Source organism: Sturnira hondurensis, unplaced genomic scaffold (genome assembly GCF_014824575.4).
Source record: "Sturnira hondurensis isolate 20B ecotype Veracruz unplaced genomic scaffold, ASM1482457v3 Scaffold0002638, whole genome shotgun sequence".
NCBI classification, from domain to species: domain Eukaryota; kingdom Metazoa; phylum Chordata; class Mammalia; order Chiroptera; family Phyllostomidae; genus Sturnira; species Sturnira hondurensis.
This window is the reverse complement of record NW_028075269.1, coordinates 11,699,297-11,720,876: the sequence shown is the minus strand read 5'-3', so window position 1 is coordinate 11,720,876 and position 21,580 is coordinate 11,699,297. Positions and strand designations below refer to the sequence as shown.

The 21,580-nt window shown below is 38.0% G+C and overlaps 1 protein-coding gene across 1 annotated transcript in view; it reads right to left on the bottom strand.

Annotated features, from left to right (window-relative positions):
- Positions 1-840: 840 nt before the first annotated feature.
- The window catches only part of PDHX (pyruvate dehydrogenase complex component X), a 63,258-nt gene continuing 42,518 nt past the window's right edge, over positions 841-21,580 (bottom strand). Inside the window, exons 8-11 of the mRNA XM_037040494.1 lie at positions 14,574-14,632; positions 10,627-10,785; positions 4,543-4,607; positions 841-1,863 (exon numbers count right to left, since the gene is read on the bottom strand). Of these exons, the coding sequence (XP_036896389.1) occupies positions 1,605-1,863; positions 4,543-4,607; positions 10,627-10,785; positions 14,574-14,632 (542 nt within the window). The 3' untranslated portion in view covers positions 841-1,604. The remainder of the gene's footprint in view (positions 1,864-4,542; positions 4,608-10,626; positions 10,786-14,573; positions 14,633-21,580) is intronic.

The following is a 21,580-nucleotide window of genomic DNA, read 5'->3' as shown; positions in this document are numbered from 1 at the left end:
AAAAAACAGCTTGTTAAAACGCAGTAACTGGATTAAGCATTTTCTTAACAATTCACAGGTTGGCGCTCTAACTATTTTGGGAGGTGCCGCTCTCTTCCTCGAGCGTGAAGTTCACCGTTGTCACTGCCACACAACTTGTACCGGACAGTCCTTCCCCAGGTGGGTCACGTCAGCAGACACTCACCATGAGCCAACTTCAGCACAACGGTCTTGCCAGTAATAGCAGAGTGGTTAAAAGAAGGAAACTTCTAACCTTTACAGTAATTAGTGAAAATTTCATGTCATCAATGGAATAACAAGGGTGGTTCTTGCCCGCTTCATACACCTTTTCTCCCCTCTTTACATTCCATATCCACTATTTTCCTAATGTCATTAATTTCAAATTCCTCCTTTCCTCCTGCAGAGTCCCCCATAAGCTGTTCTGGGGAAACTACTAACATACGTCAAGGTTTCACTAACCGCCCTGAAGTGACCAGCGTGGTTCAGTCGGGTGGGCATCGTCCCGCAAAGCAAAGGGTCTCTGGTTTGATGCCTGCTCAAGGCACACGCCTGGGCTGCAGGTTTGGTCCCACGAATGGGCACATATGAGAAGCAACCAATCGATATTTCTCTCTTGCACTGATGTTTCTCTCCCTCTCTTTCTCCCTCTGTTTCCCTCTCTCTAAAAAGAAATAAGTAAAAAATCTTTGAAAAAAAAGGTCTGACTAAACTTCTGTGTCCTAACATTTAAAATACGATAGAAATTTTTACACTGTCTCATATGTTATTGCATAATACAAACTTGATTATGATGCATTAAGAAACATTTTGTGTTCAAATCAACACTAATTTAAAATGTTCGGTAGTAAACAGCATCATTTATTTTAATACATTCCAATTTAGTATGAAGATGAGCAGTTATTTCTGAGGGTTTAACTATTTAAACTATAGTTTACCATTGAAACAAACAATTTTTTTGGTCTCTTTCTCTTCATTTTTGATTTAAAAAGTTTTCCTCTGAAGAAGTTCACAGTGTCACAGGAATAAAAAACAAGACTGATAGAAAGCATTCTAAAATGTATGGCTTTATATACATAAAAAATTCAATAATGTTGCCGCAACCCCTAATACAATGTGATCCTTATGTACTGTTATCCAGAATAAACTTCTGTACATATTAAATTGTTCAAGTATATCTACAGCAGTGCCTGTACAAGTGAAGTCCCACTGCTAAATCAGTAGGTGTTTCTTTGGAGACCACATCCAATGTCAACACAACTAAGTAGAATCGTAACCATTTTTTGAGTTTACAATTTATCATATATTCTCAAATATTCCCAAATGCTCCAACGAGCCAAACATATGATTCAATTTGCATCTTCTTTAACGCTCCCTTTGACAGCACCAAGATTAAAAGTGGATCTAACTAAATGTTCTTTTTTAATTATTGTACTTAGAGTTTGTTGTCATTTATTCCTACAACATTAAACACACTTTAAAAATGAAGACAACTCAGAGCAAACTCTTTCACCTTAAATAAATAAACATTCCATCCACTTCACATTTAAATACCTAATTTTTTTAATAGAGCATATGTTTCTGGGTAGCAGTTCTGTCTCTGAGAACTAGGCCAGTCGAATAGGATTCTCCAGGTTTGCTTTAAAACTTTCCAGAAACCGGGTAGCTAGTTCGTCATCCACCAGTCGGCCGTCGCTGGACATAGTGACCGTGACGAGCTGGTGCTGCTGCAGCTGGTCATTCCCCTCCTCATCCCGCGTGAGCTTCAGCACCGGTCGGAATCTCCCGACGGCCAAGATGCAGGCCTGAGGGGGGTTGATCACGGCAGTAAATTCATCGATGCCAAACATCCCCAAGTTGGAAATGCTAGAGAAAACGAAAAGGCGGCACGTTGTCAATCGGATTAGACTTTCGCTTCACTGAAAAACTGCTACAGACCTTACACTAAGTCATTCAAAGACCAATAACAAAAGAGTGTTATATACAATAGTATCAAAAAGTGTGAATTAAATACTGACACGCATACAGATATTATACCGCATAAAAACACCTATTCAGCTTCCTACTGGAAGTTGTAGGCAGTGGCATATGGCAAGAAAAAGAAATGTAAGATGCAAGGACTAAAAATAATAAAACTGTCATTATTCATGGACAAACTGATTGCATACATAGAAAAATGTAAGGCTCCACAGATAACCTAGTCAGATTAGTAAGTGAATTCAGCTAAGTCGCTAGATAAAAGGTCAATAAAAATTCATTTTATATCTATATACAAGTTGCTATAATTAGAAAATAAAATTTAAGAACAATACCATTTACAATAATATCACACACATCAAGGAATGAATCTAATAAAACATCTATGAGACTTCTACACAGAAAATTATACAGCATAACCGAAAGGAGCCACAGCACTGACTACACAGCGGGTTACGCCACGGTTGCTGGCTGGAAGACTCGTGCTCTGAGGATGTCGATTCTCAAACTACCCACAAGAGTCGATGCAGCCCTAGTCAAAATCCCAGCATGGCTTGCTGTGTATACAACAAGTGACCAGTTGGCCCTAAAAAACCTACACACAATAAACAGAATCCAGTTTCAGATGGATTATGATCTGCCTGTGAAAAGCTCTAATGCCTCTAGAAGACAACTTCATGACTCTTTAGGCAGTAATTCCTAGCAGAAAACAAGGACCAACCATAAAGAAAAATAATGATAAATAGGACTTCATTAAAATTCAGAAATTCTGTTTATTAAAAAACACCATCAAGAAAGTTCCATGGAGAACATTAGGCCCACTGAAATCAGCCAGTCAGAGCAAGACAAATACCATATGATTTCACTCATATGTGGAATCTCATGAACAAACTGAACTAATAAGGAAAATGGGGACAGACTCACAGATGGAGAGCAGGATGACAGTTGGGGTGAGGGGAGGTTAGGGGGTGGAGGGATTGAGCAAAAAGGAAAAAGGATTCATGGACACAGACAACAGTGCAGTGATTACTGGGGGAGGGGTATGAGGAGACTAAATGGTGATGAAAAAAAACATATAATAAAGATTAAATTTTAAAAAGTTCCAGAGGCAAGGCACAGAGTAGGAAAAGGTATTTGAAATAGTCCTACAAAGGTCTGTGTATCTGGAAATGAGAACTCCTACAAATCATTTTTAAAAATAGACACAAGACTTCACCAGGTCCTTTATCTGATGAGTTACCAGATACCCGCATGGCTAAGAGAAAAATGAAAACCGTTTTCAACATCATCAAACTGTATTCCCCTGACCACAAAGAGCGCCACTGCATACCCCAAGAACTGTTAAAATGTAAAACCTAGCATTCCTAAGAGGACTTCTCATAGACTGTTAAGTGTAAATCTGTGTAAGCATTTTGAAAAATTGTTTGACAAGATCCATTAAAGCTCTTAACCTAGCAATTCCACTTTCAGTGTACACAATGAAAGTATGTACAGTCACCGTAAGACACTAATAAAATGTTCATGGCACCATTATTTGTAATAGCACCAAGCTCTATCCAATACCATAAATGCCCAACAGTAAATGGATACTGGCATATGTTTACAACACTCTACGGAATATAAGACACTGCAACGATAACAGATAAATGACTGCGTCACACAGCAACATGGCTGATCTCACAGACATTAATGTTGAGTGAAAGAAGCCAGACACTAAGAATGTGTACTTAGCCTTGGATGGTGTCTCAGCTCGTTGGGCATTGACCTGTATACCAAAAGGTGGTGGGTTTGATCCTCAGTCAGGGCACGTGCCCGGCTTGTGGGTTCAACCCCTTATGGGGGCACGTGCAGGAGGCAACTGAGTGAAGGCTTCTCCCTCACATCAATGTTTCTCTCTCTCTCACCGTCTCCCTTCCTCTCTCTCCAAACAGGCGAACACATCCTTGGGTGAGGATTTAAAAAATGTGTGCTTACACGAAGATCAAAGCTAGCAAAGCAAATCTATGGTGATTTTGAGAAAAGTGGTTATCTTTAAGAGGATGGAAGGGTAGAGGAAGTATATCCTGCTTTGGTTTGCTGCACAAGTTTCTTTATTTCATAAAACATTCAAGCTACACCAAGTGCAATTTATTGTGTGTAAGTTACACTCAAAAATAGAGCTGGTACTGGCGGGCCTAAGTGTTAATATATTTCTCCAAGGTACCTTAACATGAGAAAGCACAGCAGAAAAAACACACAGTTGAGGTTTATAAATCTACTGTACTGATATATTTTTAAATATAAACAGCAAACTCTGAATGTCATTCTATGAACATTATTCAAATGTTCAGAGTTCATGAACTCATTCAGAGTTCACTAGCTAACCCTAAGGGGTTCCTACTAGGTTTGATATGAAAATCTGATTCATCTGAAGAATATCTTCACATATACTCTGTTATCAAAATACAGCATGTGATATTTATCTTAAATTTTAAAAAAGTTTCAGAAAATAAATAAAACAGGTTAACATGGGCTTTATAAGTCTTCTATTTGTTTGATGCTACTGATAATTAAGAGTTTAAATTCTACCTGAAAGATCCTCCTTGGTATTCTTCAGGTAACAATTTTCCATCTCTTGCTTTCTTTGATAGAGCCTGAGAAAAATACAAATGAAGTGTGTCAAGTAAGACTATATTATACAGAGCACAGGTTGTCATTTGAAATATTTGTACAGGGTACAGTCTCATCTCTTAAATGCTTTGATTTGACTTTATCAGATGTATATCTGGTTTTCTCCAAATTAATTTAAAAAAAGACAAGATAAAATACAGATAACCTAAAGAAGCTAAAGATGTGAATCAAAACTAGAAAAATCACTTTCCTTTAAAAATTCTTCAAATATTGGAATTACCTTATGCACTACTAGTATGCAGAATGCTCTAATATTTCTATTTTTCTTAGAAGATAAAATATTAGACGAAGCCATTCCTGTTCATCTAATATTTTAAATAAACTATGTGACAGCAACAAACCCACAACCAATATATCAGATTTTGTTTTTCAACTTTTGCCTCTTTTTTACCCATAACACACACACACACTTTCAGACAGTTGTTAAAAAACCCCAGACCGCTCTACTTCACTTTTCAATATAGACATCTTCTATGTTGCTAAGCCTTTATAAACAAATTTTTAATGTTTGCTTAACATTCTAAAGACTCTATCTGCCAGAATTTACTTAGTCATTTCCCCAGTGTCATAATTTGGTTCATTGGTTTCTTTTGAGTGATTTCATACAAGTTCTCAGAAGTGGAATTACTAAGCCCCAGAAAATGGACATTATTTTGGTTCTTGATCCTACAGCCAACACATTTCCTGGATGAGCTAGTCCAATTTAGAGTGCAACACGGAGTGTAGTCATTTTTGTATCACTCTTGACAATACTGACTTCTAAAACTTACAGAGGGAAAGGCAGACGACACCCTAAGAGTGAATTTAAGGAAAGTCATTCAATTTTCCTCTATTTAACCACTTGCAATTAACTTGCAATTAACCATACTTGTGTTCATTTTTATTTTTCAATGCTTCCAAAATAAGGAAACACAGGCTGAGTCATTACATAGAAAAATTAATAATGAGTGATTTTATTAAGAGAAGAATAAAGCTGTTGTCATTTGAACAGATAAACTAAATCGGGGCTTACTTGATGTTCTGTATTATACAGATAACAGAAGTAGCTGTAACCACCATTAATAGCTCATTTTAAACCACAGGTGACTTCAATTTTGAAAACTAAAACATTCTTTAAAAATGTCAAAACATCTCAATGTATCATCACTGTGACTAATGCAACTGACACAACTGCAGATTCACACTATTTGGACAGAGTCACTTATGAAAGCTACTTGAAACCAAAATGAAGAATGAGACACAGACTCGTACAGTCCGTGGAATAACAGGTAGCGAGAACAATCTACAGATGCATTTTTCCTGCCTTAAGCAACACAACTGTTCACATGATTTGAACAGGCACACGTCACACAGACTCTGAAAGGCATTTCTTCCACGGCAGATGACCTCCACATACCCATACCACACAAATACAAACAAAAAGTGTATTTATTTTACTACACTTTTAAAAAGTCTGTAAACCCAAACTACATCAGCAGAATGTTCCTATCAATGAACCCTAAGAGCCTAAAATAAAAATAGAACCTGAGGAGGATCATTGGTTCTAAAAATTCCTAAAGAATTCTCACCGAATTTTCCTGGTCACGTGAAAATAGGAACTTAAAATAAAGCAGCTGCTACCTGAAGCGTCCAGCTGAAAGCACGTTATACAAGATGACTGGCAAGTGTTTCTAAAATATATCACATGCCTTAGTAATTCATTCAAAACCTGTACTGAGCACCAATGAGGTAACTTTACCTCTGTCTCTGTGAAAGGTGTATTTTATTGATTTTGCTATTACAGTTTTCCCAATTCTTCCTCCTTTGCCCCCCTTGGCATGGTATCCCCATTCCCTCCAGCAACTCCCCCCTGCCCCTTAGTTCATGTCCATGAGCATGCATAAGTTCTTAACCTCCCCCTGCCTATTCTGTACCTACCAATTTGTACTTGTTAATCCCTGTACCTTTTCCTCCATTCTCCCCCTTCCAGCTGATAACCCTCCAAATGATCTTCATATCTATGATTCTGTTCCTCTCCTGCTTGTTTGCTTAGTTGTTTTTTAAGATTCAGTTGTTGATAGTTGTGCATTTGTTGCCATTTTAATGTTTATAGTTTTGATCTTTTTCTAATATAGTTCTCTTTAGTTTCATATAATGGCTTGGTGATGATGAACTCCTTTAGTTTTCCCTTGTCTGGGAAGCACTTTATCTACCCTTTAATTCTAAATGATAGTTTGCTGGATAGAGTAATGAAGGCTGTAGGTCCTTGCTTTTCATCATTTTGAATACTTCTTGCCAGATACTTCTAGCCTGCAAAGTATCTTTTGAGAAATCAGCTGACAGTCTTATGGGAACTCCTTTGTAGGTAACGGTCTCCTTTTCTCTTGCTGCTTTTAAGATTCTCTCTTTATTTCTAACCTTTGACATTTTAGTTATGATGTGTCTTGGTGTGGTCTTCTTTGGGTCCACCTTGTTTGGGATTCTCTGTGCTTCCTGGACTTGTATGTCTATTTCCTTCACCAAATTAGGGACATTTTCTTTCATTATTTTTTCAAGTTAGTTTTCAATTTCTTGCTCTTCCTCTTCTCCTTCTGGCATCCCTATGATTTGGATGTTGGTATGTTTAGAGATGCCCCAGAGGCTCCTTATTCTACTTTTGTTTTGAGTTTTTTTCTTCTTGCTATTTTGACTGAACATTTTTTTCTTCCTGATGTTCCAAACGGTTGATTTGAATCTAAGCTTCATCCCATTCACTATAGGTTCCCTGTGGATTTTCCTTTATTTCACTTAATGCAACCTTCATTTCTGCTTGGGTCTTTTTTATGCTGTTGCAGGACCCAGTGATTTCTTTGAGCATCCTGATCACCAGTGTTTTGAACTATGCATCTGATAGGGTGCTTATCTCCATTTCATTTAGTTCTTTTGCTGGAGTTTTGTTCTGTTCTTTCATTTGGGCCTTACTTCTTTGTTTCCTCCATTTAGCAGCCTCCCTGTGTTTGTTTCTGTATATTAGGTAGAGCTGCTTTGACTTCCTGTCTTACTAGCGTGGCTTATTGTAGAAAAGGTACCCACCTGGATGAATGTAGCTTTTTAAAATCCTTGGTTGTTGGACTTCCATATAGCTCAACTTTATGACAAATTTCGGTGATGTTTTTGTAGTTTAGTTGTAATTTTTGCTGTAGTTGTGTGTGGAGGCAAAGTGTGTTTAGTTATGCCTCCATCTTGGCCAGAAGTCTCTTAATCTGACATCAGTGGATTCAAGGAAACACAGATGGCTGTCCCAAAAAGTAGGAAGAGCACAATAATGGACAATCCAACCAGACGTTTCTTAGAAATCTAACGGCCGCCTCTAAAGGACGCCTTATGGAGCCTAGGCAAGGCGTTCTTTTCCTGAGGTCCATGGACTCTCAAGCTATCTTCTAACTGAAGATTTCCCTGAATTTCTAACAGGAGCTTAGCATTTTCCTGGGTTGTGGGTTTGGTCCCCATTCGGGGAGCATGTGGGAGGCGGCTGATTAATGTTTCTCTCTCCCGTCCTCTCCCTCTGTCCAAGGCCAGCCGGGTAGTCTGGGCAGCAGCCCCTTGCATGTACCATGCTACAGCATAGCACTACCTCTGCTTTTTAGAACTGCTATAATTAATGAGGAATTAAGAACAGCGTGGGATCTATGGCTTGTTACTGTATTACTCTATTTAGGGAATATAAACTTGAACTTGGCTGAGACGTACATACCTTTAACACCACACATTGACATCCTTCAGACAAAGAAGTGAATACTTAGTGCAGGTGTTCTTAGCCTGGGGTTCATAGATGCATTTACAGGGACCTACAAACTTCCTGGAAAATTAACTTCAGTAAGAGTTTTTATGAAATATTTTAAAAGATTCATTGAGTAGTTAGTATCTTCCAAGCACTCTTCTAGAATTGGATATATGGCAGTGAACAACACAGTCAACATGAGATAGAAAGGAACATAGAAGGGTCAACAAATAAGGTAATTTCAAAGACTGATAAGCCACCCCTGGCTGTTGTGGCTCCATGGATTGAGTGCTGGTCTGCAAACCAAAAAGGTCACCAGTTTGATTCCCAGTCAGGGCACATGCCTGGGTTATAGACCAGATCCCCGGGGAGCGGGTGCATGAGAAGCAACCACACATTGATGTTTCTCTACCTCTTTCTCCCTCCCTTCCCCTCCGTCTAAAAATAAAATCTTTAAAAAGAAAAGGCTGATAAGCCAATGAAGACAATAAAACAGGCTAATGTAGGAAGCTATTCTAGGTATGGAAGCCACAGAAGGCCTAAGAAAATGGCATTTGAAATGAGGAATGCCTGGATTTAAGTAAATCCCACTTCTACCGCTTTCTAAATGCATCACTTTGGGCAAAATTTCTTAAAGGTGTTAAACTCAGTTTCCTCAATTTTAAAATGGGGACATTTAGGTTCCAATTATAATATTGGGCCCATAGGATTGCATTAAATGCTAAGCCTAGTGCCTGGTGTACCATAAGAACAAGAGAGTGGAGTGTTGATCACAGACATCAGGGTGGGGGAGAGAAGCAGGAGAATGAGAAGTACAGGTGAGAAGCCAGAGCACAGCAAACCTTCGGGTTGCTGGGAATTACAGGGGGCACCACGGATTCCCAGAGGCCCTGGGACACCCTAAAGGGTTAGGACTGTGCTTCCTACGGTAGGGAGGCTGCGACACTGTTTCCTTACAACCCCAACTTCTTTCCGGATGGAAGGGAGAGAATGCTAATATAGCTACTTTAAAGACTATTTATCACAGTAGTTATGTTGGTAAATTAAAATCAAAGAAACCTTCCTATAATTGTTAAATTTTTTCAATTAAATTTATATAAAGATAAGAATAACTCCACAGTTAAATTCAATTCTATTTGACTTTCACAAAAACACTAAAATGCATGTAATCTCGCTGCTGCTGAAAACCCTTGATGAATATAAGGCATGTACTAGCCTAGTAAACCAGCCTCTATCTTTTCGACTTTTCAATTGGCCAAATTAATACCTCCTCTCAAGTACAAAATACAGTTGAACTGTCATCTCTAAATACATACTTCGCAAACCTTTTCAAGAACGAGTGAGGAAAGGCTTTAGAATGATAATTCTACTAAGGTCACCTTTAATTACATCTATCTCTAAGACTCCAAAAGTATGCTTTTTAAACTAGATAGGCTTGCATTTATTTACTTATTTTGGGCAAGTAGGTCTACACATTTGCATACTGCCAGCTCCCCAAAGAAATCTTATCTTCTCCTTATTAAACACCCTTATATCTTGTTCTACTACTACACATACAGCTGGTCCTTGGTAAGTGAAAAAAGAATCGCTTATCTAAATGCATCTAAAATTTTCAATGCTAACACTACGATATTTCTGACCAAAACACACACTTAGACTGTCAAAGCTGCCCTACCACCTGTATTCCTGCTTATTCCATGTGGTAGTTTTGGCAAAACCAGACTTTTCTATATCGGAGCTATGAAACTGCTTTTAAAGAAATCTAGGAAAAATAAAATATTTTTGTTTTTGGAATACTAAATAGGTTTAGTGGTCTCAATTCCAGAAAGGAAACGAATAAATTTTTAACAGTAAAATGATAATAGTGAGGTCTATCTACTGCCATTTTAAAGAAATATAGTTTCAGCTTTAACTGTCTAAACTACCATCCTTAAAGTTGAATTCTAGACTTCGGTAAGTAAAGCATTCACTTATAACACAAATGGAATTTATCTGTATGTTATTTCTGAAATTTTGAATGTTAAGTGTTTGTAAGTTGGGTTGTGCATGAATAAAAATTTAAAACTCCACATCCACAAGTGACAATCATTTGATGTGCACACACACACACACATAACTGTATATATAAATATACAATTATATACAGATATATGCATATTGTATCAGTCAGAAAGTGACCAGGTCATGTCAAGACTCACTCAGAAAGTAAATTCCAACATTTGAAAGCACGTCTTAAGGCGCACCTTCACAGAGTCGGCAATTTCCTGTATGCCCTTAGCAGCAGCATCCTTTATGATCGGTGTAATTAAACCTTTGTCTGTCGCCACGGCCACCGAGATGTCAATGAAGGGCAGTTGCTTTGGGCCCTCTCCATCCCAGCTGACATTAACACTCGGCATTTGCTAGAAAACAGAAACAGAGAAAAACATGCTACTAAAGAAGCAGCTTTAGACCAAAGTGATTACAGAAAAAGAACTAATCCTATTACGCGCATCTGAAAGTGAATATAGCTAGACAGAAGAAAACAAAAATTCTGTGTAAAAAATAGATTGGATCTCTGGTTAATATCTTTTACATTTGGGACGAATAATTCAGCATACTATCTTTTTGAAGCAAGCCTGAAGAAATTCTGATGATATCCATATTTTGGTCTCTTTGTATCACGGTAAAAAAAAAGGATTCCTTTGTTAAACCTGGTTGATAAAAAGTACTGTATTTTGCAGTGGATGTGCACTTTTTTGCCTACATTTTTGAGGGGAAAATAAGGATGAGCACTATACATGGGTAGTACCTGAAATTCCTTGTATCTGTTCTTCTGCATTTGTTACATAAAATTTCTTGTACCATAATATGTTAAAAAATAAATGCTAAAATTCTTTTGTAATATAAAAATCAAGTATCTAAATATAGATAAATAAAAATTGAATTAAAAAATTTAAACAAAAGATATTTTTCCTGGAAGTTTGGGACAAAAACGTGGGTGTGCATTACATACAGGCGCACTTCACATGCGGCAAAACACAGTAACTGACGTCTGCTCTCCTTCCCGCCCCAGTGTTTGACCAACGTGACCTTGAAAGAGGAGAGGGAAGAGGGCAGTGACATTCATCCACACTACTCCTGGGGCATGAAGGAAGCCTACTTCCTAGCGCAGTCCTAGCGCAGTCCTGGGGAATATCAGCAGGCCATTAATAAATGACTTCTGTATTTAAGGGAGATTTTCCAGCTTCATCAACATACTATATACCCTATACATGTATATGTATCTATTTAATATACATATAAACTACATGGGGGGTGAAAAACCAGAAGAAATGATTAAATGCCTTGAAATAATGTGCAATAATACTGTCAAATATCATAGCAGAAAATGATGCTCAAAAAATAGGTATCAAAACCAAATTTCTCTTCTCAAGATTCTTTGCTTTCTACTGAATAAGATCCATGCCTCTCCACATGTACTGTAACAGAGCCATCCGCCAACAAGATGTCACCCACTTACCTAATTTGAGCTCCGAGCAGCCCTGACAATGAATCCCCCACTCCACTCAGGCCTCTCGCTGCCACGCTAGGCTCATTCCCATTCCATCTCTTTTCAATTGCTCATTTCACTTCCTCGTCTTTCAAGGTTCAGCTCATTCATTGAATAATCCCATTATGTCAAAATAATAAACAATGACATCCCAGTTTTCTTAGAAGATATTAAATTGTTTAGAGATAATGGTAAAGTGAAAGAGAAAAAACCCTCACAAATAAAGAGTATCTGGAAAATAAATTTAAATAGAAAGCTATGTAACAAAAATCTATGGGACATAACCTAAGTTGTACTCAAAAGAAAATTTATACTCTGAATAATCTTAATAAAATAATTAAGATTATTCTTCTATAATTATAATTAATTAGACATTCAAGTTTTCTGAAAAACAAAAACAACCCCCCCCAAACTCTAACCAAAATAAACTTAAGGAAATGAAGGGATATATAATGAAACAATATAAAAGGAGCAAGAATATAAACATGAAATAAAAGCAAGACAGATTTCAGAAAACGCCCAGGCACTGAGGACACTGACTTAATTATAACAGGCAAATTTAAATGACCCTAGGCTAATAAGTTTGGGAATCTAGATAAAATAAATGATTTTCTTGGAATATATCAGTTTCTAGACTGATTTTAAAAAAGCTGAAAATTAAACAGCTTAATAATTTGGGTAAAAAATGAGAAAGTTGCCAATGTTCTCTCCTCAATATAGAACTCAGATAGTTTTACTGGTGAATTCTACAAAACCTCAAGAACTAAAAATCGTTACAATATTGAAACAATCCCAAAGAAAGGAAAGAAAAAAGTAACCAAATTCATTTTAATGAAGCCACTGATTAAAAAAATAAAAAGGAAAATCCTAAAAGAGCTAGCAGAAAACTTAAATTAAAATGACTATGGCTCCTGACACAAAATTATGAAGTGAAATATTGACAAATAGCTAATGTCCACTTAAGGAGGGCAAGAATAACTCATAATCAGAAAATCATGAAGTGAAATATTGACAAATAGCTAATGTCCACTTAAGGAGGGCAAGAATAACTCATAATCAGAAAATCATTACTGTAATTCAAAATGTTTGGTCATAGACAAAAGACTTATGAGCATTTAGATATGAGCAGGTGAAGAGGCATGCCTTTAAATTCTCTATTATTTAACTGATCAATAAATAAAATAAATTCTTTATAAATGTACTTTAAAATACAGCCATTACTAAGCAGTTATACAGAAAAGCAGCCTCATTTACACAAAGGCGTGACAGAAAATGGTGCTGAGCAGCAAGTCAGGAAGCCTGGGTTTTAGATTAACATCTCCAGTCAGACCCCCTGCCTTCCTGCCCCCTCCACCAGGACGGTATGAGGCTTCTCAAACTTAATACACGTCCGGAGCCGAGCTCGAGATTCTTGTCTCCAACCAGCTCCTCCTCCATCTTCCCAATCTTAGTACACGGGAAATGCCATGCCTCCCATGTTTGGGCCCAAATCCTCACCCTTCTTTCCCTCGCATCCCACATCCATCAGCTACTCCTGTTGGCGCTCCTAGGAGGCTGCCACCTTCAACAGCCTCCTAGGAGCGCTCGCCGCCCCGACCTTGCCTTTCCACAGGCTGCACTGCACACGGCAACCACAGCACTCTCTCCTTTTTCTATTTAAAATGTGAGTCAGATCCTGTTAGTCCTTTGCTCAAAACCCTCCAAAGACGTGCTCCTCATTCGTAATAAAATCCCGAGTCCTTACCATGGCTACCAAGGCCGCCTGTACTAGGGGTTGCCCTCAACTCCACACTCTTGTATATCCTCTGAATCTCATCTCCTACCCTCTGTTCTTGCTGACTCCTCTGTAGGCACATTTAGTAGCTGCAGTGCCATGTCTTTGAACGACACAGCCCACTCCTCACAGCCTTTGTGTTTGCCTTCCCCGGAATACTAATCTTCTAGCACTACCTACTTGGCCCGATCCTCTCTTTTTGCAGGCCTTGTCTCATGATCGCCTTGCCAGACAGGCCTCCCTTTTGAAAATTACACCCCTAGTTATTCTATTCCCATACCCTGCTCTTTCTCACCTCTGCATTTTCACACTACGATGATAGTATTTGTTTGTCTCTCCCAACTAGAACTTGAGCCCCACAAGAGCAGAAAACATGTAGGTTTGGTTCACTACAACATTTCTAATGCCTGGCACATTTTTAGCACAGGATAGGGGGTCCATTAGTCTATGCTGAATAAGTGGTGTTTATTCTCTACGACTAATTAGTATAAACCCTTCTGATTCTCAGTTTCTTCATCTGTGAAACTAAAGGAGATTAAATGATAGAATGATTTTAGCAATAAAATTATAAAATGTTTGTGCCTTAAAAAAAAAAGAGTTCCATTTATTATATAAAAATTTAAAGACATGCCAGGGCTGGCTGGCTTGCTTGGTTGGAGTACTGTCCCGTACACCAAAGGGCGGCGTGGGTTCGATTCCTGGTCAGGGTGCAGGCGAATGGCAGCCAATTGATGTTTCTCTCTCATATCAACGGTTTCCTCTCTCTTTCCTCTTCTCCCCTCTCTCTCTGATATCAATAAACATGTCCTCAGATGAGGATTTAAAAAAAAATCAAAGATGTGAGACTACTTGAGGAGCCAAAATTATTGGTGTTTGCTACTTACTTTAAGGGTAACAGCTGCTGCCTTGATGATAAAATCATTTACTGAGACTTTAATGTCATCTGGAAGAAAAATGGGCATATTAAAATTATTGCTCATAATAAACTTTACCATTGACCATTATGATTGCAAATTGTAAATTACTGACTACACTGACAAACACTGATAAAAGGCATTACAGGTTTTTATTGGTTTGCTTATTCAATAAGGTTCTGCTGATTAGAAAAACTTGTGCTATATGAGGCCCTTGATAAACAGTATTAACTATATACATAAGAGTTTACTTTTGGACTTCTGGTCAGGATGATGGCATAGGCAGACATGGCTTTGCACAACCACATCAAAACTACAACTGAAGTAAAGAAGAGCCATCATTTCTTTATTTTGGAAACATGGCCCAAATGAAAGAATAGATCAAAACTCCAGAGAAAGCTAAATGAAATGAACATAAGCAATCTGTTGGATAGAGTTCAAAACACTGGTTCCTTAAGGATGCTCAAGGAACCTAGTGAGGACCTCAACAGAATAAAAAAGGTCCAGTTAGAAATGAAGGATACACTAGTGAAATAAAGAACAATATACAGGGAAACAACAGTAGGGTGGATGAAGCCAAGAATCAAATCAATGATATGGAATGTAAGAAAGCAAAAAACGGCCCTGGCTGGTGTGGCTCATTAGACTGAGTGCCGGCCTATGAACCAAATGGTCTCCAGTTCAAATCCCAGTCAGGGCACACGCCTGTGTTGCAGGCCCAGTCCTCCATGGGGGTTATGTAAGAGGCAACCACACATTAATGTTCTCCTTCCCTTCCCCTCCATAAAAATAAATAAAATCTTTAAAAAACAATAAAATAAAATAAATTTATTTTAAAAAGCAGCCCTGGCTAGTGTAGCTCAGTGAACTGAGTGCAGGCCTGAAAACTAGAGGATCGCAGTTCGATTCCCAGTCAGGGCACATGCCTGGGGTGCAGGCCAGTTTCCAACAGGGGATGCACGAGAGGCAACCATACATTGATGTTTCTCTCCCTCTCTCCTTCCCTTCCCCTCTAAAGAAAAATAAAAATAAAATCTAAAAAAAAAAAGCAAAAAATAATCCATCAGAATAAGAAGAAAAAAGAATTTAAAAAAATGAGGATAGTATAAGCAGTGTCTGGAACAACTTTAAAAGGTCCAACACTCACATCTCAGGGGTGCCAGAAGGAAAAGAGAAAGAGAAAGAAATTGGAAATCTATTTGAAAAAATAATGAAAGACAACTTCCCTAATTCGGTGAAGGAAATAGACATGCAAGTCCAGGAAGCACAGAGTCCCAAACAAGGTGGATGCTAAGAGGCCCACACCAAGTCACATCATAATTAAAATGCCAAACGTTAAAAGTAAAGAGAGAACCTTAAAAGCAGCAAGAAAAAAGAAGTTAGCTACCTACAAGGGAGTTCCCATAAAACTGTCAACTGATTTCTCAAGAGATACTTTGTAGGATGGAAGGGATTGACAAGAAATATTTAAAGTCATGAAAAGCACTGCTCTACCCAGCAAAGCTATCATTTAGAATTGAAGGGCAGATAAAGAGCTTCCCAGACAAGAAAAAGCTAAGGAGTACATCATCAACAAACCATCATATGAAATGTTAAAGGGACTTATTTAAGAAAAAAATATCAAAACTATAAACAATGCCCATTGGTCGATGACTGGATCAAAAAACTATGGTACATTTACACAATGGAATTCTATGCTGCAGAAAGGAAGAAGGAGCTCCTACCCTTTGCAACATCATGGATGGAGCTGGAAAGCATTATGCTGAGGAAATAAGCCAGGCAGTGAAAGACAAATACCATATGATATCACCTTTAACAGGAATGTAAACAACAAAACAAACAAGCAAGCAAAATGTAACCAAAGACACTGAAATACAGAATGTGCTGACAGGGTCCAGAGGGTAGAGGGGAGAGAAGCACAGAGTAAAAGGGGATGGACTCACATGAATAAGTATGAAGGACACATGGACAATAACTAAGACAGGGGCGGAGATGGGAGTGGGGCGGGGAGCACTGGGGGGGTGCAGGGCTGGGAATACAAGAAAGAAAACTGTACTTGAACAAAAATTAAATAAAAAAAACTATAAACAATAAAATGGTGAAAATACATGTCTACCAACAACTGAGTCAAAAAACAAACTAAGCAATCATGAAGAACAGAGAGAGAATCATGGATACAGAGAGTGTTTTGATGGTTGCCAGATGGGAGGGGGTGGGGAGAATGGATGAAGAGGTGATGAGATTAAGAAGTATTAATAGGTAGTTACAGAATAGCCATTGGTATGTAAAGTACAGTACAGGAAATGAAGGAGCCAAAGAACTTACATGCATGACCCCTGGACATGAACAATGGTGGGGGGAACGGCCTGAGGGAGTGGGTGGTGCTGGGAGAGGGACAAAGAGGAAAAAATCAGGATAACTCTAAAGGCATATTCAAATATAATGAACAAATTCTTCTTTTGGGGCTTGATCATAATTCTCTAAGTATCTCAGATGTCATACATAAGAACTTGAAAGATGTATTACACCCTCAAGCAGAAAGAAAAGAGCCAATTCCTATGCTTCTAAAGAGACAAATGATTTCTCTGTGATGTATATAAACAGGATGTTTACAAGATAATTCACTGTTTTCTCATCCTTTTCAAATGTCCTTATTCTGCGCATGCTTTATAATATACTGATTCTATTAGAGCTGTGGTAGACATAATCACTTAAAAATATATCTGGAACTTAAAAATTTCTTTTTACTAACTGGGTACATGACAAAAATTTTAGACCACTGCATTAAATAAGATCTGCTTTTTAACTTAACCAAAGAAGATAGAGCAAAGGCCAAAGATGAGGCAATGTGGGTGTAGGTCCTAGCGTAATAACTAAAAATGAGGTTTTCTGGAGAATCCATTTGAATTAATTTCAGCGCAGTACACATAATGATTTTAAGATAAAGCTGAGGTCCTCTCCCTTCCCACAGAGCTGATATAACCACAGTATTTGATTTATACTTTCGCTTTTCCCAGTGGATATGAAAGTGTTGGCAAATATAAACTATACTTGATTCTTTATTGCAAGAGCTTCCAGGATAAGCTTTAAGATCAAGATGTAGTCAATGGCACACGGCAGGAATCACGAATCCTTGATTACAGTGCCCTGGAATGCTGTGTGAACGACAGCGCACCCCAAAGGCACGTGGAGGACTTCAGAGGGGGGTTAGATGAGTTACCATAAATACTGTCAAATGCCATGGCAACTGTCATCTGCTCATTTAAGTCACAGCTCTTCCAATCCAGATTTCCAAGAACGTACACATTTTCTGTTTCTTTAGAAACCCTTTAGGAACAGAAATATAAATGGATTTCCAGTGCTCAGACTTCTAATGATAAACCATATAAAAGACTTGGTCTGTACAAACTCAGACATACAGACACAGTCTTTTATGAATTCACTATATTTACCTTTCATGGCTCCCTCAGCTTCCTTCTCACTTCATCTCCTATCCACAGGTCCGGCGAAGATTTCCCACACCAGCTACCAGCCAATGATTTCTAAACCCACTGCCGAAGTCACAGTCCTCACCTAAAATTCTCTGCTCATTCTCTGACATTTCGTCATTTCAACATTTTTTTCATCTACTTTCTCTTACTGGCTTCTTCGTCACTCTACCCTCCTGGTTTCCTTCCAGTCCCTGTCACTCACTCACTTTCAGGTTTTTCCTCTGAAGGCTGGCATGTCTCCAGGTGAGAACTTCCAGTTCCGTGCTTTTGATACCACTTACATGATGATTCCTCCAAATTCCACCTCAAATCCTGATGTATTTGGGGCTTCAGACTTATACATTCGATTTTTCCCATGATATTTCCACCTACATGTCTAATAGGCATCTCAAATTGAACATGTACAAAGGTAATTTTTTTCAAGTTCCTTTATTGTAACTCATTACTACAGCAATTTTCAAATATAGAAAGGAGATTGTCAGTGACATTTCTTGAAAAGAAGAGAGCAGAAAACAGTTTGGGGGGGAGTAGTGGACATTCCCATTTGCAGTTATAAAAGCAAGCGTGCGACATGTTTACGGAATGCTGCATGCTATAACGTTATCTAAGAAAAGAGGAGTGAAGATACGCAGGACACACAGATGACGTGGCTCTTCGAAGGCTGACCACAGAACTCCTCACTGCAAGGACACACAAAGTCTTGGGAAAGACCCTACACACGGACCTACAGTGCTCCTGACTACTGCTTTCTGTCGCATGAAAGGGAGGGGCCAAGGGAATTACTCTCATAGGAACCTCTGTAGCACAACTAAACAAGTATGATTTCAGACCTACAAGGGGAGCTCCCAGGGTTCACTTTTTGAATATGAATCCCTTTCTCTGAAGCAACTTCCCATTTGGTTCCTTGAACTTTTAAGAGCTATTAGGTTATCTTCATACACAATGCTGAAAGTCTGTATCTAAACTGATGTTATCACTCCTGCTTTCACTTGGGACATAGAATGCAGCGAGAGAACGGTGCCCCACCCTAACAGGGCAGGAGCACACTTGGGATCAACCACAAAACCCTGACTTTGCGGAGCTCACTAGGGAGCTGAGGTGACAGGGCAGACAGGTGAACTGAACAGCAAAGGGTGAGGTCCCCTAGGAGGAAAGGCGAGCAGAGTCTTGATTAACTACTGCCAGAGCACAATGAGCACGCACAGGCGGGGACGTCAGCAGAGAGACGCACACCACAAAGACATTCAAATGGAAATGCAGGGGGAACCATGCAATATCGAAGATAAATAACTGCTTTTTTAAGCTTCAAAGACTTCACACAGCAGAGGACAGTGTCATAAAATGAAATTAGATTGGTTTGTTAAAGTAAAACACCATGCACATATTCTGGGGATTGCATCATATGCAAAAGTAAAACATGAAAATAATAGTACACATGACAAGAGAAAGGAAACGTAGTGAAACTGTAAGTTTCTTACATTATATGTGAAGGGCTGTAGTTAAAATTTGAAGGTAGCCTGTGATGAGTTAAAGGATTATACAAGGTGGGCAAAAGTAGGCCTATAGCTGTTCATGTGGAAAAGGCATACAGGTTATGATTATAATAATACAAAAATAAACTTCGAGCTTTGTACACTCACAACTGTAAACTTACTTTTGCCCAGATATTGTAAACTCTTCAACTGTCATTTACAGAACGCTCCTCAAAACAAAAGTAGAACATACATTCTTCCCAAATACTCACAAAACATTCAACAAACTTGACCCTATTATGACTGTAAAATAAATCTCAACACATTTAAGAAATTTTAAATCATATAAAGTGTATTCTCCAAACACAATGGAGTTAAACTAGAGATCATAAAAAAAGTAACAGAAAAGTCCCCAAATATTTGGAAATCAAACAGACATATCTAAATAATTCATGGATCGAATAAGAAATCACAAGTGAAATTAGAAAATATCTTGAATTCAATGAAAAGGGAAAATAAAAACACCAGAACCTGTGTGATACAGTTCAGCATTGCTCACAGAGAACCTAAAAAAGCATTATATGCTTTTGTTAGGAATAAATAAAGTTTCTTATATTGATCTCAATTTTCACCTTATGACACTATACAAAGGTAAACAAATTAAGCTAAAGCAAATACAAGAAAATAAAGATCAGGGCAGAGATCATGAAAACAAAACTATAGAAAAACAACAGAATGAAAGCGAATGCTGGCTCTCTGAAGACATCACTAAAACTGATGACCCTCTAGCCAGAGTGCTCTAGAAAGCAGAAGGCACAGACCACTCATGACGGACATGGAGACATCACTGCAGGTTACAAAGACGTAACGAGTATAATAAGGTACCGAATGACTTTATACCAATAAATCAATAACTTAGATGACATAAACAAATTCTTTGGATGACACAAACTACCAAAGTTGTTTCAAGGAGAAATTAAAAAAAAAAAAACAGGAAGAAATAGATAACTCACATCTATTTAAAAAAATAAATTCGAGTTAAAAATCCTCTCATTAAGGAAATCAGTGGCCTAAATAGTCTCACTGCTAAATTCTACCAAACAATTAGAAATAAAACCAATTCTACCTAAATTCTTCCAGAAAATAATAGAGGGGAAAAAAATCTCCCAACTCATTCTGTTAGACCAACTCATTCTGTCAGACCTGAAAACAACCCCCCAACCCCCGCCACCCAAAAGTATCTCAACAGAAGAAAACTACAGATTGGAATTTCTCATGCACACAAGTGTAAAGATTCTCAGAAAGTTTTAGAAAACGGAATCAAGCAATTATGAGAAAATTAATGATCAAATGAGTTTTATTCACTCGTTATAAGCAATCACTCATATAAACAAAACAAATTCACTATCTGGGACTCAACCAGTGAAATTCACCGTACTGACAGACAGAAAAAGGGAAGATTATCTAAAAGATACACAGAAAGCATTTGACAAAATCCAACACCCATCCAAGTGTGAATTTCTTCAGCCCGAGAAAGGAAATGACAAAAACCTACAGCTAACATTAAACACTAAATGCTCTCTTCCAAGATCAAGAACAAGGCGAGACTGTCTGCCTTTACCACTCACACTCATCCCTGTAACAGAGGCCCGTACAGCACAGTAAGGAAAGAAAAGAAAATAAAAGCCATATAAACTGGAAAGTAATGATGTATCAGTTTATGCTAAGAATTCTTATGTTTGTCAGCAACCTTAATTTTAATTCACTTTTGAGAGAAACATTTCAAGTTTAACAACCTAAAATGCATTCTGAAGAAGTTAAAGAATTAAAACCTGTGTCAAGAAGAGGGATATCTAAGACATATTTATAATCTAAAATATTCTCAAACCAGTTCTGCATTTTATACTTTCTAAAATGTTAAGGACTGCTTTGTTCAGATACATAGAATACCAAAAAGTATGATTTATTCATACCTAAAGGATGAAAAGTAGTATTTATAATACTATGAAACTAA